Source organism: Podarcis muralis, chromosome 5 (genome assembly GCF_964188315.1).
Source record: "Podarcis muralis chromosome 5, rPodMur119.hap1.1, whole genome shotgun sequence".
NCBI lineage: Eukaryota > Metazoa > Chordata > Lepidosauria > Squamata > Lacertidae > Podarcis > Podarcis muralis.
Window position 1 is genome coordinate 34274782 of NC_135659.1, and position 15340 is coordinate 34290121.

Below are 15340 nucleotides of genomic sequence, written 5' to 3' on the forward strand. Positions count from 1 at the left end.
TTTGAGTGACACCAGAAATAAGAGGAAATTTACATGACAAATGTGTAGATAATATTGGCCTCACTCTTATTAGCCCCATTCTGGTGTTCAATCTCCTTGCATTTAAACAAGCCCATTAGGAGAGTGGAGGCCCAGCGCAAAGCCCCTTCTGGTGTGTCATCTCTGAACAGTTTAGAGCCCTTCACAACACTGAGTGGGGATTGCACAGATGTTCTGAGTGCAGCAGAAACCCTGAATCTCCTGCAAGAAGCATGTAGCTTTTCCTTCTCAAGGAGGTTCAGCAAGTGCCTAGCCACATTAGCATGTAACCCACTGAACCCGGATCAGAACTCTGTAAGGCTGAGGCAAAAGCAGGACAAAGAAGTAGAAGCATGTCTAACATCTACACCATGGAGGAAAGCCTTACTTGGTATCCAACCAGCTAACCCACAACATTAGACTGAGGTTCATTCAACAGAAAATCCTCTTCTGGGCCTAATGGGCACCAACATGCCTTAAGCACAGGGGCATCACATCCACAGATTACTGCTGGAGGTATAAATAGCTGCCCAGTAATCCAACGCTTCTGAAAGGAAGTACAGAGTTCTGGACAAATCCCTGTTGATAGGAGATGCCAACACAACAATTGGCTCCACACCGGCCAGGTGGAGGTTACCAAAAGGACAGGAATGATGGTTTTACTTTGGCAGCAAAGTGAATAATCCTTCAGTGTTGGAAAGGACATCATATGTGGAAAACTGGATGCAAGACCTCCTGCAACTAACCACCCATGAGAAAACTCTGCTCAAGTTTTCATGCACTGCATGAAAAGCTAAGTTTCCAATAGATTTGGAAAACACATTTCGAAATCTTCACCACGTTAACCCCCACGACTAGAAGCGGTGAGATGCAAAACACAGGGATGGAAATGTCCTCATCTTAATGGGTGTTAATCTAGGACTACTAGCAAACCATTGACACTCATTTATCCTAACCCTTATCTGAGCATGCAAATGCAAACCTGAGCACTGTGTACAATGCTAAACAACTGAATATCAGAGGTGAAAATACTGTAGCTAAAAAGAGACAGCATTAATTCAGAGGGGGGAGGGAAGCTAAGGGACTGTGCTGCCCTATTGTAATATTGTGAAACCCCTAATAAACCATGTTTTTCGTAACCTTTTGAGGGCTCTAAACTGCGCAGAGATGACATGTCAGAGCTGGAACAGTTTAACAGTATACTCACTTCTTTTTGCTTGTCTGCTTTCACATGAAAAGACCGAACACTCACATGTAGCTGTTCTCAACCTGGACAGTCATGAACTTAGATTTGAAGTATGCTGATCATTAATTTGGAATCTACAAGCTAAATACTCAGTGAAATTCACTATTTCTTCCTCTGTGTAGATGTGTCTGTGAAGAATTTTGAACAGACACCCACAGAAATAATTTATGTGCATGCATGTGTTTGTGTGTGCTTATGTGTATACGTTTGTAAGAGAAGATGGGTGCAGGTTTCGTCAAGCTGTCCAGTTACACAGTACTGCAAGGAGAGGGATTTGGTATAAGTCTTCTTAAAGACAGAGGGTCAAACTAAACATGACATTATTCATGTTGGAAGCTCATGTGTGGCTGGTTTTTTTAAATAAAGAAATAAACAGCTAGCTAGCTGGCACAGGGGTCCCAGAGGTGGGTTGGCTGTGCTGGGACGGGGATTTTTAACTTTTGTCCCCATTAGGGAATGAAACAGATAGTATACATCCCACCCCTGATTTGGAGCAAGACCACAGTGGGATGAAGACCTTCCTCCTCCCGCCCGATGCCACAGCCCTGATCTGGCTCGGACATCCCATGTCAGCCAGGAAAAAAATAGCCATACAGAGACTAAAGATACAAAAAAATCACATGTAGTTTGGCCCAAAGCTTGCATTGGAGGAAGTCTGTAACATGCCTGATAGATAAATCTTGACTCACGGGTTTGTCTTGTTGTTTTTGGGGTGCAGGACTATGGCCAAAATTAATTTGCTTCTTTAAATAAAGCATTATACATTACAAAGTAAGCATTATCATGTTACCTTTTCTTTTTCTAAGGGACTTGTAAATAGTAAGCCAGAACAAGAAAATGCAATTATCAACAAATATTCATATTAAATCAAATTCAAAATATGCTTCTTCAAATTAAGCTCTGAATTTGATTCATGAATCAGAAAAGACTCTTGATTCATTTCACTTCTGCACAGAGCAACTGAAAATAGCTTTGTAATGAAATGAGCAGTAAGCAATATACATATTGAAATACAGCTATTTTTAAAGGAGTAAAATTACTACATGTTAAAAGAGTTCTGCCTAGGCAGTGCTGTGCAGAGCATCCTTCTGTTAACTGCAAAAGAAACATTTTTTTCTCTGTAGATAGGAAAACCCAAACCAGCAGGGCATATCCACACTTGTCTCCCTAAAACAGCATGAAAAAAACGATCTGAAATCTGAAAATAACATTTGCATTTATTTTTTTTAACTACTGTCTTGTCCTACACGACCCAACGAAACAGAAACATTGTGGCTTTTGAATAGCTTGGAATTGGATTCACTGCTTCTTTCTGGGAATTTAGGAATAGAAATAGTGATCTTAATGTAAAGGTGACTTTATGAAACAAAGCTGTTTTTGTTAGGTAGGGACAATACACTCCTCCTCAAAGTGCCACAAGAAGGATGGTTTCAATGAGCCACCAATGACAGACACATGAGAACAGGGCACTAAAGCTCAGCAGACACAGTAGGATTCCAATTCCTACCCACGGCACAAAAAAAGAAAGCCACAACAAGCATCTGCTTCACAATGGCACAGGAATACATAGCAAGAATGGAAAGAAAAGATGATCTGTGTTCGGCCTTTAACTGATGCGCAGAAAGATCAATACTGTGACTCAGTATTGAGTACTATCCAGATGCAAACTGCTATATACATATACATACAGTGTTAAGTGCATTAATGGGGGGGGGGAGAGAGTTGGTGCTGCCTATTTCTGACACAACTGATTCCATCAATATTTTTTTAGTGCGCAAATGCTACTATTCCTATACCGTTCATTTCCTGTGTGTATGTTCCCTACGCCAAAAAGAATGCTGCAATTATTTTTAATATTTTAAGTTTGAAGATATTAAAAAACACTAACGTCACATTTATAACAAATGGAGGCACAATCAATGCATTGCTGAAGTTTACTGTTAGAAGCAACAGACTTCCTCTAATGGAAAATATGAGACCAAGGTTGACTTTATTTTGAACGACGGCATTATGGAGGCGAAAACAAAAGCTTTTCAGAAACTGGATGAATCAGCTCTTTAGATCCACGGCAGGCATTTCAAGGCTTGTCGACTGGGCTGCCAAAGATGTTATGCTCTGCTGATGAATGGAGACTCATCATGGATAGGTTGTTACTGTGGATGATGGGGTTATTTTGGGGTGGGAGTAGATACTGCTTATCTGCTGATTAGAGTATCACTTGATTATTATTATTTTAAGAATCAAACAATGAGATTCTGTACATTAAAAGAGAATGAATGTGTAATTTTACGGGAGTATTCATTAGTTGCAAAAGTTTTTTGTGCGCCTCCTTCACAAGAGGTCTGGAGGGTGGCAACATGAGAACAGGTTCCCAGTTTGTGGAGTGCTCTCCTCAAGGACTTATTGCATTTCTTTAGGCACCAGACAAAAATGTCCGTCCCCCCCCCAGGCCCTTGGCTAATTCCTTTTTGTGGGAGTGGGTTTATTGGTTTGCTTCTGTTTTATTATGTCTTTTGTGCTCTCATTTTGTATTTTTATGTTGTGAACTGCCCTGTGATCTTCGGATGAAGGACTGCTTACAAATATAATAAATAACAACAACAACAACAATGATCTTCAAACTGAAAATAAAAATGAAATAAAAGCAAACATTGTTGTATCAAGTAACTGGGGAAATAACTCCTGGATATTTCCACGGTACTGTATGGCTGTGAACCACTGTCACCACAGCAGGTAGCTGTTTCAAACTGTTGGGAGATTAAAATTGAAGTCAGTGGTTTCTTTAGAAAACTGCAAGCCAAGCCAATTTGTCAGGAACCGGTATTGGGCAAAAGTACAAATTTCTATCTCGTCTTTTGAATAGCTAATTCAAGTTTGTTTTTGTGGGGGGGGAGGGGCGGAATAAAACCCTAGTACCCTTAAAAGCCAAACACTTAAGAACACAGACAGCCACTTGGCCAGCATCACACGATGGCTCCTTTCCACACTTTGCTGAAGCTAATTGGAAGGCCTAGTTTGAAAGTGCTCTGCATGCATAATGGTTCTCAGGCCCGAAACCTATGCTCTTTTTGTGCATCTTGGACTGCCACAGCATCAATTGTGAAGGCTAGAGGAAGTGAACAAGAACAGCAACAAAAAAAGGCGTATACTTACTGTAAGGGACACATTCATATTGTACTTCGAGGTATTTGTATGTTCCAGGACAAGGATCAGGAAACACATCTGACCCGGTAACTACTATACACTGTGTTCTGTTGTTGCACCTGGGGCAGGAGAAGCAGAAGGATGTGTGTTAATTTCAAAATCAGAATTAATTTACAAAGTTCACGGCAACCATAGCCAGGGAATCAGGCAGCACTGCATTTGAATTAGACCACAAAGAGGTTGTGGGCTAGATGTATTTTTAGTTCAAACTCATAATAATTTTGCAGAACTTTCAGTAATAGGTACCAGAAGTAATTTCAGACAGTAAAGGCTAAAGGCTTATTTAAATTATCTTGGATACTGCTATAACCCCTCTCTCCATTCTGGCAACTTGCAGGGTGCCTTACAAGAATCCTAAAACAATGTAACAAATCTAATTAACAAAATATAACCCATCATGGTGGGGACATAAAAAATCCTAAACATACCTACTCAGACATAAGCTCCACCAAGTTCAATGGAACGTATTCCTATGTAAGTTATCATAAACCTTTGTAAGAAAATAATGCTTCTTAAATCAACTTGCTATAAATTACAGTAAAACAAAAGGGCTTCATCCAGCCCAAATTAAGCATTTTTTTAAGTTTCATTGGTTTTAATGAGTTAATTGCTCATGCTGAGCAGACTAGCACAATTCTATGCATATTTGCTATCACTAGCAACTTCCACAATGTTCAATAAAACTTACTCCCAAGTAAGTGTGTCTACAATTACAGCCTTCTTTTTAAAGTATTTAACAGACAGAGACAGAGAGAAAGAAAGAAAGAAACTACCTAATTTACCTGCTGTTAGAAAGTTGACAATCAATTTTTCATAGTTGAAAGCTACTGATTTGTACAGTTTGGCACTTTGCAAACAAATATATTAAGACGGGATTTGTATTTTACGGCTCGGTACTTTAAAATGGATTGATTTTGATCTGGCTCAAGCAGCACTAGTCAAAACCAAAAAAGGGGTTGAAAGAAAATGACTTTCAGCCTTTTTTTCCCTCTGAAAGCAAAGGAAGGAGGAAAATAAAAGGTCAGAAACAGTTTGGTGACTAAAAACAAGGAAAGCTTGGCTGATCTCCTGGGTGAGTTCTGTTTGTCAGTAAAGTGAAGGAAAGGAAGCCAGGTCTTAAAATAATAGTCTAGCCTTTGACTCCAGCCGTACATCAATCCTTGTGCTACTAGCACTTCCCACACTACTGAATACCCCTTGCACAAGTTGAAGAGATCTGTCTTGTGTCAGGGAACCCCTGACATCTGTCCCCTGCCAACAGGTGCAAGATCAAGCTGAAATTTCAGTTCACGCAGCTGGAAGAATATTAAAGACAGCCCAATAGTACAACTTGAGTTGTCCTTCCAGCAAATAAATCACGAATCTACTTTAATTTTTGGTTGGTAGCTTTGGAAGAAACATGCAGGAAATGTCAACAGCAATGGGAAGGACCCAGGTTCCATGCACAACAGATAAGATCATGGGAACCAAGTATTAGGCTGAGCAGAAAACTTCTGGTCTTTTTTTTTTTTTTTTACACCTTTTTTTTGCAATAATGTTGATGGCTGTCGGTTCTGTCCTAACTATTGCAACTGAAACTATTGTGTATTTTGAGATTCCTCACAAGTGCAGAAAGAACTGCATTACTGGACATAGAATTCAGCTTCCTGCAACTCCCAGCTTCTTCTTCTTTTTAAAGCAAGTTGCCAGCCTTTATGACACTATAAAATGCTTGAAAGTGGCTAGGGAATGGGTGATGAAATCTCAGCACTCAGAACGATGGCTCAACAAGGCTTCCAGTGGGCAAAGGGTAACCCTCCGTGGTAACTTGTCCTTTTATGCAAGAGCAGAATACATGATGTGAAATGTGAAGATATGTGTGATTCAAGTAGATCGCATAATTTGACTTTGCATTAAAAAAAAAAAAGACTAGCTGGAGCTGACAAATAGCTGTCATTGGTAGTAGTAGCTGCCTGTGGACTGTCCACTTCTATTTTTCTCAGTATTTTTAGACGACATCCTGCAGAAAATTACCGATGACAGCATTATAGTTGTGTATACTTCAGCTTTACAGCTCTGAAATGATACTTTCGTGAGAATGAAAATGCCACAGTATCTCATACACTGAACACACTCAGTAGGCAATGTACTTATTTCATAGCCTGCATATGAATTTTCTAACTGTGTATACTGGTTGCTAGTATGTGATAATTTGTATAAAATACTATCTTAACTGGGAACAGGATATGTGTGCCTAATTTTGAACATTTGCATGCCTCGTGAGTAAAAAAGAAACCCACAAAACAATTGCCAGCTGCCCAAGGAATTTCTACCGAAGCGTGGGACGTAAACCCCTGCGATAAATAATAAAATGAATGAATAATGGGAAATGTGGAACTAACTTGAATCTACATTTAAATCTCTGTTTTATGGTAAAATCGTATTCAAGGCAACTAAATCAACACTGAAATCAACAAACAGATTAAATTACGATTTGAAACAAAGGGCTGTATCCAACAAAGTCATTGTGTGACTGGAACTTCTTCTCCTTCTCCCCCTGCCCTCTCCCAAATCTCCTCCATGGGTTTCCCCAAAGCTCACAAAATGACTTAATTGGATTCAACAGAACGGTTGCTAGGGTCTTGAGCTTGCTGATCAGAAGGTCAGCAGTTCCAATCCATGCAATGGGGTGATTAGATAAATAGGTACCATTGGGGCGGGAAGGTAAACGGCGTTTCAATGTGCTCTGGCTTCCGTCACAGTGTCCCGTTGTGCCAGGAGCAGTTTAGTCATGCTGGCCACATGACCCAGAAAGCTGTCTGTGGACAAATGCCTGCTCCCTTGGCCTGAAGCAAGATGAGCGCTGCACCCCGTAGTCGCCTTTGCCTGGACTTAACCATCCAGGGGTCCTTTACCTTACCCTTACTTGTGTTCATCATATTGCTCACCACATCTCCCTAAATATTGACTGGGTTTCCTCACAATTCTCTAGAGCAGATTTAGGGGCCGTGTGGGAAAAGAAGGGGGGGAGAGATTCAATTTTGCAGCCAAAAGCACTTGCGTTAGCAGGACTGTTGTTTGTCAAATGATATACTAAAGGTCATATTTGTGATTTATTTTGGCAAAGAAACTTCTTGGTGGAAGCTTAATAGGACTTTATTTTGGACGGCACGAATGCAGCATATAATTGGCTATGATCCAAAAGTGTACAGGTAGATAACAGCCACTGGCAAATTATAATAAACCAGCACATATCGTTCATCTGTGGTAAAGTTCCTTTTTTCTTTTTCGTCTTCAATGGGACAATGTAGAAATTCTTGCAGTGTGTGCATGTGTTGGATAGGGTGGCCGGCTGTCCCTTATTCTAAGTACCAGCTTTTATTCCAGAGTAATTCAGCCCACAATTAACAGTCCTTCATTTTAGAAGGCTAATTAACTGATTCTGTCAAAAGCTGTAATTGTTGCACTTAAAATTCCTGTGCTTCTGAGATATATGTATACGGCTATTTGAGGAAGTAGAGGAAGTAGCGGAAGGGGCATGTAAATTGCCACTTATATGGAAAAAAGAGAGAGATAGGCATGTCTGCATACAAACCTCTCTTTCTGCTCACTTCCCACTTGTGAGGAGAATGCAGGAATATGCCTGTGCTTTTATGACAGTATTCACTGTCAGATAGCATTCTATTGAAGAGATAATGTAAGACCACAAATGTGAGAGAGGTGTGTGTGTGTGTGTGTGTGTTTTAGAATTTGCAATTCTTTTTACATCTTTCCAATATGTATAGCGACACTGAGGGAATCTGAAATCAAACGTGGCCAGCTAATTAACAGCTCCAGAGAGATGGTGAACTTGGCTCACCTCATTTGACTGATTGGGCAAAAGCAGGCCTGTGCTTTTTTGCACATCAGATAAAGAGAAGGGGGTGAGGGAGTCGAACCAATGCATGAGGCAATTTTTCATTTTCCTAACTCCTGTTACATGGGTCTGCTTCATGTTTATCCCTGTGTACTGTGCAAGTTTGTCCTCGTGTGCTTGGCTTTAAAAGCAGTCCTTGTTCTCATTCTAATTTGTTTGCGTTCCCGCTGTAATCTTGACTCGTACAATTCCCAACAAATTGCTTTAGCTCTTCTTTTGATTATCTTATGCTCATTATTACACTTTACCAAGTGAAAAGTATGGAGATGAGATTCCATGTGTAATCTATTTGTGTGAGGTGTTTTAATCAATAGTCTTGCTCTGCTGATTAAGCAGAAGCTTCTGTTTTGGCAAGATAACATTAGTTTCTCCTGTCATGCTCCAAAAGCCATTGGGGATCTTCAGCAGATCATTAGATATGCTACAATAAAGCTTTGGTACATTCCCTTTTCTTCCTTAAATTACTTCTTCACTGTCCTATCATTCCCCGTCACCATTGGCACTGCGTTATTATTACAGCTCCCCTGAAACTTGCACTAGAGCTATGTCTCCGGGCCATAGGATGCCATTTTCAATTGAGGCTTCTGCTTGAAAATATAAATTAAGAAAATTTCATTATCTCCTGCCAGGGGCCATTATTCACCACTGTTCTAGGGAAGATTAAAAATGCAAAATCTATGGTCTTGAACAAATACTCCAAGATTAAAATGAAAGGTTTGGTATAACATGACAAGCCTGGCACGCATAGAGGATCTAGATGTAGTACTGGATATGGAGAGGAAAACTGAACACTGGAGTGGTTAGAATACACACACACACACACACACACACACACACACGTGGGAAGAGATGGCAGTGGTAGATAAAGAGCAAACTCTGCTTACAATAGTCAGACTAATGACTGATCCAGCCTAACCTGTCCATTATACTGCCATTAAATTGGCAATACATGTGAGAGAGTTTTTGCATGGGCAGAGGATTGGTTGCGGAGAGCGAGAGATGTGGTTTGCAGTGCATGGGCCATCTACAGTGGCGTCTTGGGTTTTGCATAGGCTGTGGAGGGCAATGGGTGGATCAAAGAGTTAGGGGGGAGACTTTTTGTTCAGGCAGAAGCAGGTGAGACGGAGACTCAGACAACGTGTGTGTGTGTGCACGCACGCATGCATGTGTGGAGGCCTGGGTTGTTGTTTTTTTCATTGAATAAACCACTATAATCCCAGTGTGTCACTGTAATGGATTGCTTTCAAGTCATTTCTGCACCTGATAAAGTAATTTTTAGGGACCCCCCTCCCAATCCACCCTGACCTGTCCTGTATTTTGCCCAACCAAAGGTGGCAACCATAATGCACATATATGTAAGAAACCAAGCACTCGTGCACTCACACAGAAAAAGAGAGGTGCACATGGAATAGCAGCGAAGACAGCAGGGCCTGTGCATAAGCAAGCAACTGCAGGAGAAATGCGGATGCAGTTTTCCTTAAATGTTTAATAACTAATGATTTGTTGAATCTTATTAATTACTAAATAAACATAACATTAGGAAGCTAAATGTGGCACAATTAATATGGCAAAGAAGGTGTTTCACAGTAATGATCCCATTTGTCACAATTAATGTAATAAGTAATGCTTGTGGCAGTTATTTTTAAATGCGATACAAATAAAAAAAATACAACTATCTTCTATTTGGTTAGTTCTGTAAAATCAATCAAGGGATTCAAATTAATTTGAAAGTAAATAACTTAATTTAATTCTGCATCTATATGAATCCAATGAATGCAAATGGAACCCAATGGACACAATCCACCAAATATTACTTAGTGCATAAAGCCACCTTCAGGTTCCACTGTGAAAGGAATGACATGCGCACCGTGAAACTAGCTTCCCATCTACTGATGTGATATGCAGGACATGCAACAACTGCCTGTTACAGCTTAGTAAATCCACCAATCCATTAATATATCAATATGGGCAAAACAATAAAGATATAAAGCACAGAGAACAAATACATTCAACAATTTTAAACAAAACAAAACACTGGAAACAAAGTAGTACATGATGTGACAGTGGGTGACCTATGTATCCTTTCAAACTGGTGCCCTTTATAAATTTCAGACTACAACTCCCATTAGCCCCAGCCATTTTGACCAATGCTCAGTGATAAAAGGGAGTTGTAGTCCAGAACATCTGGACTACAGTAACTTGGAGAAATCTGATGTAAAGGCATGTCCCACTGAAATTAGTACACCATAAGGCCATAACGTGGACCCAGGTAGATCTGTGGTTGAGCCTCTTGGGCTTGCCGATCAGAAGGTCGGCAGTTCGAATCCCCGCGAGGTGGTGAGCTCCCATTTTTCGGTCCCTGCTCCTGCCAACCTAGCAATTCGAAAACACAGCAGTGCAAGCAGATAAATAGGTACTTCTCCGGCAGGAAGGTAAACGGTGTTTCAGTGTGCTGCTCTGGTTTTGGTGTTCTGTAGTGCCAGAAGCGGCTTAGTCATGCTGGCCACATGACCCGGAAAAACTGTCTGCGGACAAACACCGGCTCCCCCAGCCTGTAAAGCGAGATGAGTGCCGCAACCCCAGAGTCGTCTGCGACTGGACTTAACTGTCAGGGGGTCCTTTACCTTTACTTCCATCAGGTGTGCTCACAACTGGCATAAAAGAAAGACCCAGCAAATTTGTAGTAAACCCTTGTATGCCACTAATTATTCTTTTATTTCAAATGTCCACAAAAGGGTTACAAGTTTTACCATGTCAGAATGTTCTTACCGCTTTCTAGTTTTAATGTGGTACCTCAAATGACAACTTGTGCAAGGGTGTACACAAACAACAATATGTGGGATGTATTTTCTTTCTATAACATAATTTGCATAGATTTTAAATACAATTTAAAACTGCCTTTGAAAGCTCCTTTAATTAGCAAAATAAGCATATTTTTTTTAAAAAATATAAGACCAGTAATTTGTTAATAAAACCTCTGATATGTTAGAAGCCTTGATAATTCTGAGCAATTTTACAAGACCTTTGGGTCAGTTTAATGCAAATTAGGCCTGACTCGCTCAGAGTCTTATTAATCCAACCCAACTTTCTCGTTTGCAGAATTGCACATTCAACATAAAAGTGGCTTCATTTTAGGAGCAAAATAAGACATATTTATTTACGAAGCAGGCCACTGAGGCTCTCTTAATTTCAAAGGGTCATCATGTCTCAACATAATGCAGGGGAAACATTATTGCAGATACATACAGCGAATAAATGTGTGTGCACACTTATTTATTTAAGCATTTACAGGATGCCTACGGTTTCCAAACTTCTCGTGGGATAATTACAATGTATCTCTATATATTGGGGCCAGTGTCAATTAGGACCAATTACTTATGAAAACGTTCACCTACTGCAGTTTTTGCATACAGAAACAATCACTTTCCATTTTGACAAGGGAAATGGGAAATCGCTATGGGATGTCCTAGTTAAGATTTAAATTAGCAAGAAAGTTGTTACCAGGACATATAGAAGATGCAGCATAATAAGACATGACCTTGTAAGAACCTTGGAGGCTATCGGAATCTGCACCCTCCTTCCAAAACTTGTTAATTATCTGCAAAAGTTACCAGTCTATCTGTGGCATAATATTTTTCTTTTGGGGAACGAGGGATGAAGAAGGGCAGGGATGGACTTTTAAATATTTAATTAGTCACATGATATGCGGATAGCGGCAAGCATTTTGCTTCTTGAGCCACGCTCTTCCTAATTGCACGCTCGCATTTAGATTGGCCATCGCAAACCTCTGGTGCGTGCAATTATTTATTCCTTAAAGATCTTTCCATGGAGAAAAATATTTCACCCTCATGGCTCTGGGTTTGCCTAAATGACTCTCTTAGCCCATTAATTACACTCTCTGAGTATTTCAGTCACTAATGATGCAAATGAGGGGGGGGGAGTCAACACACAAACCTTTGTGTGCAGGATAAGTTGGTTCTTAAGAGTAAATACATTTCTTTCTTTCTTTCTTTCTTTCTTTCTTTCTTTCTTTCTTTTTTAAAGTTACCCCATGAATGGAGGGAACACAGATATCCCCCTTTGTTGTCAATGTGATCTGTGTTTGCATTATATTTACGGCTTATAATGGCACAGTCCAACATACAGCGAAACACTAAAAGCAGCCAATATAGCTGGCTAATTTCAAGCCATTCCCAAATGATCTAGATTACTTTCCTTTTGTTCTTTTCCTCTTTCTTGTCCTGATTAAGATTGCAATCTGAGACCAGTCTGAATCTCAACCCTGCCCCATACCTTTAGCTTCCCATTTATGGATTTTAAAAGTACAAATCTCAAACTGGAGACTAATAAGTAAATGAAAAGACTTTTGACTTGATCTTCCGATTTCCCTATCCCTTTCCCCCCATGTGGCTTAAAACTTGCGACAGAAGTGGTGTGCCCTTGGAAGGATCTTTAATCAAGTCAGTACCAGTGGTGTCATTTTCTATTAAAATGTATCTCTAAAGTTGGTGCTACAAGTGCTGCGTTGTTGTTCAGGTTTTTTCTTTCTTTCTTGAGAAAGGCTGGATGCCACAAAGGAACAGTTATTCACCAGCCATGGCAATGTCTGGGTACAATTAGCATCTTGAAAGTTTGTAAAAGCTTCTGAGTTATAACACTTCCTCTGAAAAATCATTACATTTTTTTGGAACTAAAAAGGCTTAATCTTGTACGGATTAGGAACATTACTTCTTTGAATGTGTTCTGCAAGAATCTACCTGACTCCTTCACAATGAATGGCAGGTTTGTACTATAATTAATATTGCTGCAAAAAGCCCCCTCCCCACTCCACAAGCAAGTTCAGATGTGCGAGAAACCTAAGAGATTTGAGGAGATTCACTGACTCACATTGATCAGCTCCCAGCTAATCTCTAATCAAGTTGGAAATATTCATAATCTAATCCTTTTATCAAATTGCCTACCACTGCAAAGGCTTCGTGTGTTTGCACAATTAAAAACTCCATGTTAGACATTATGCTGCATTACACTAGAAGCAAATCCTTCACTATTGAAATACGCACTGGTTGACAGCAGGAAGTGGCTGATAAGAGAGGCAACAAGGCATTTCTGATGGCATTCATGATAAAGGAACGCTACCTCCTATGTATTTAGTCTTACAGAGCACTCTCCAAAGTGATCCTTAAAATGTGGAACTGCACTGAGAGATCTTTAGACACAAAGATGAAGAAATAATCAAAGAACACTAAGTGTATAGCGTTAGTGACATCTCCTCAACCTATCTGTGATACTGGCAGTGCTCTGAAGACTAATACATTTGAAATGACATATCACCTACAGATCTACATATTTGTATCACAGAATTTACCACCTGAAAGTAAACATCACATGTGCAGCGGCGTGGGGCGTGTAGAGAAATGAGTCCAACCCGCCTCATTTTTGCACATATATGAACAATCCTTCACATAAACCCTAAGGTTGAGGACAGCGCTGTGATTTATGCTGAAACAATAGCTTCTCAGAGTTCATAAAATGCCTAGATTAAAGACATGTTCAGCATCATTACCCATTCTAGCTAGAAATCATAGCAAGAAAGCCATGCTGGAAGAGCAAGGTTAAAAGATAAGCTTTGCACCAACAGCCACTACTAAAATAATATGGGTGGTTTTACACTTACAATGGATACATCTCTGTTAGATGAAATATAGTCCAGTCTGGTGTACCTGCTTTCCCTAGTTTGGAAATAAGAATAAGGAATCCAGTGAGGGGAGGCTAGCACCGTAGTATAAAAGGATTTTTGGTTACACCATATAAAGGTTTTGAATGTTCAGGGACACTGATTGGAGTGCAAAGTGCTCTATTTTTCGCTCTATAAGATGCACCAGACCACAAGACGCACCTAGTTTTTGGAGGAGGAAAACAAGGGAAAAAAATTCTGAATCTCAAAAGCCAGAACAGCAAGAGGGATCGCTGCGCAGTGAAAGCAGCAATCCCTCTTGCTGTTCTGGCTTCTGGGATAACTGCGCAGCCTGCATTCGCTCCATAAGACGCACACACATTACATTTTAGGAGGAAATAAGTGAGTCTTATAGAGCAAAAAATACCGTATGCTTGTTTAATAAAGTGCCTTACACACATACCCAACCCCTGATACTTTCTCAAACCTAAGAAAAGCTTGACGCAGGATTGCAATAGCCACTGACTGACTGCCTTATATGCTTTCCCAAGTAAAGGGGACCATGCCATTAAAAAGATAGGTGCATTTATGGCGTGTCCCTGGCCTCCACAAGTTGAATAGACCTTTGGCTCTACTCACAAGGGGCTCCTCAATGTGACCAGGAGTCCCAATAACAGAGGAGTCAACGCCATGAGTACACTCAATGGGTGGAAGTTGGGTGTAAAGGTCACCAAGGGAGAACAATGAATAATGAAAAAAAGGTAATAGACCAGCGAATCATGTATCCTACATCTCTGATAAATATTATCAGCACCTTGAATTCTTTCGAAGTTCTGAGCATTTGTGTATGTAAATTGGGGGGGGGGGGAATATGCATGTTCCTATAATGACCTTATTTTAAAAGGAAACAGAAACTCTAAATTTGTGACGGTAGAAATCTAAGGCACACCCATCTGCAGAACAGTTCAGGCTATTGTTATGTTATCAAACAATCTGCCGTTAGAGCTTTATATGAGGATAATTTTTAATTCCCCACTGATGGTTCTTGCGGCAAGCTGAAACACACTGACTGAGCAGAGCATTCAGTCTACGTTACACTCTTAGACTGCATTAACTTCCTAGCAGTAACTTGCTTTATAGGCTCAGTTCATCATGACCTATAAAATGTTAGACTGAAATGCTTTAAATATCTGCTAACACCATGTGCAGGCCTGGGAGTACAAGACAGTGTGCTATGAAGCGGCAAAGACAGTACTCTTCGGAGAAACTAGCACACACTCTTATGTCACTGATATAAACAGGG

General features: G+C 40.2%; 1 protein-coding gene across 22 annotated transcripts in view; it reads right to left on the reverse strand.

The window, feature by feature from the left end:
• ADGRL2 (adhesion G protein-coupled receptor L2) overlaps positions 1-15340 on the reverse strand; it is a 560560-nt gene that overhangs the window by 67558 nt on the left and 477662 nt on the right. For all 22 annotated transcript variants that reach the window (XM_077928532.1, XM_077928531.1, XM_077928533.1 and 19 more), the window contains one exon: positions 4418-4527. In XM_077928532.1, the coding sequence (XP_077784658.1) occupies positions 4418-4527 (110 nt within the window). The remainder of the gene's footprint in view (positions 1-4417; positions 4528-15340) is intronic.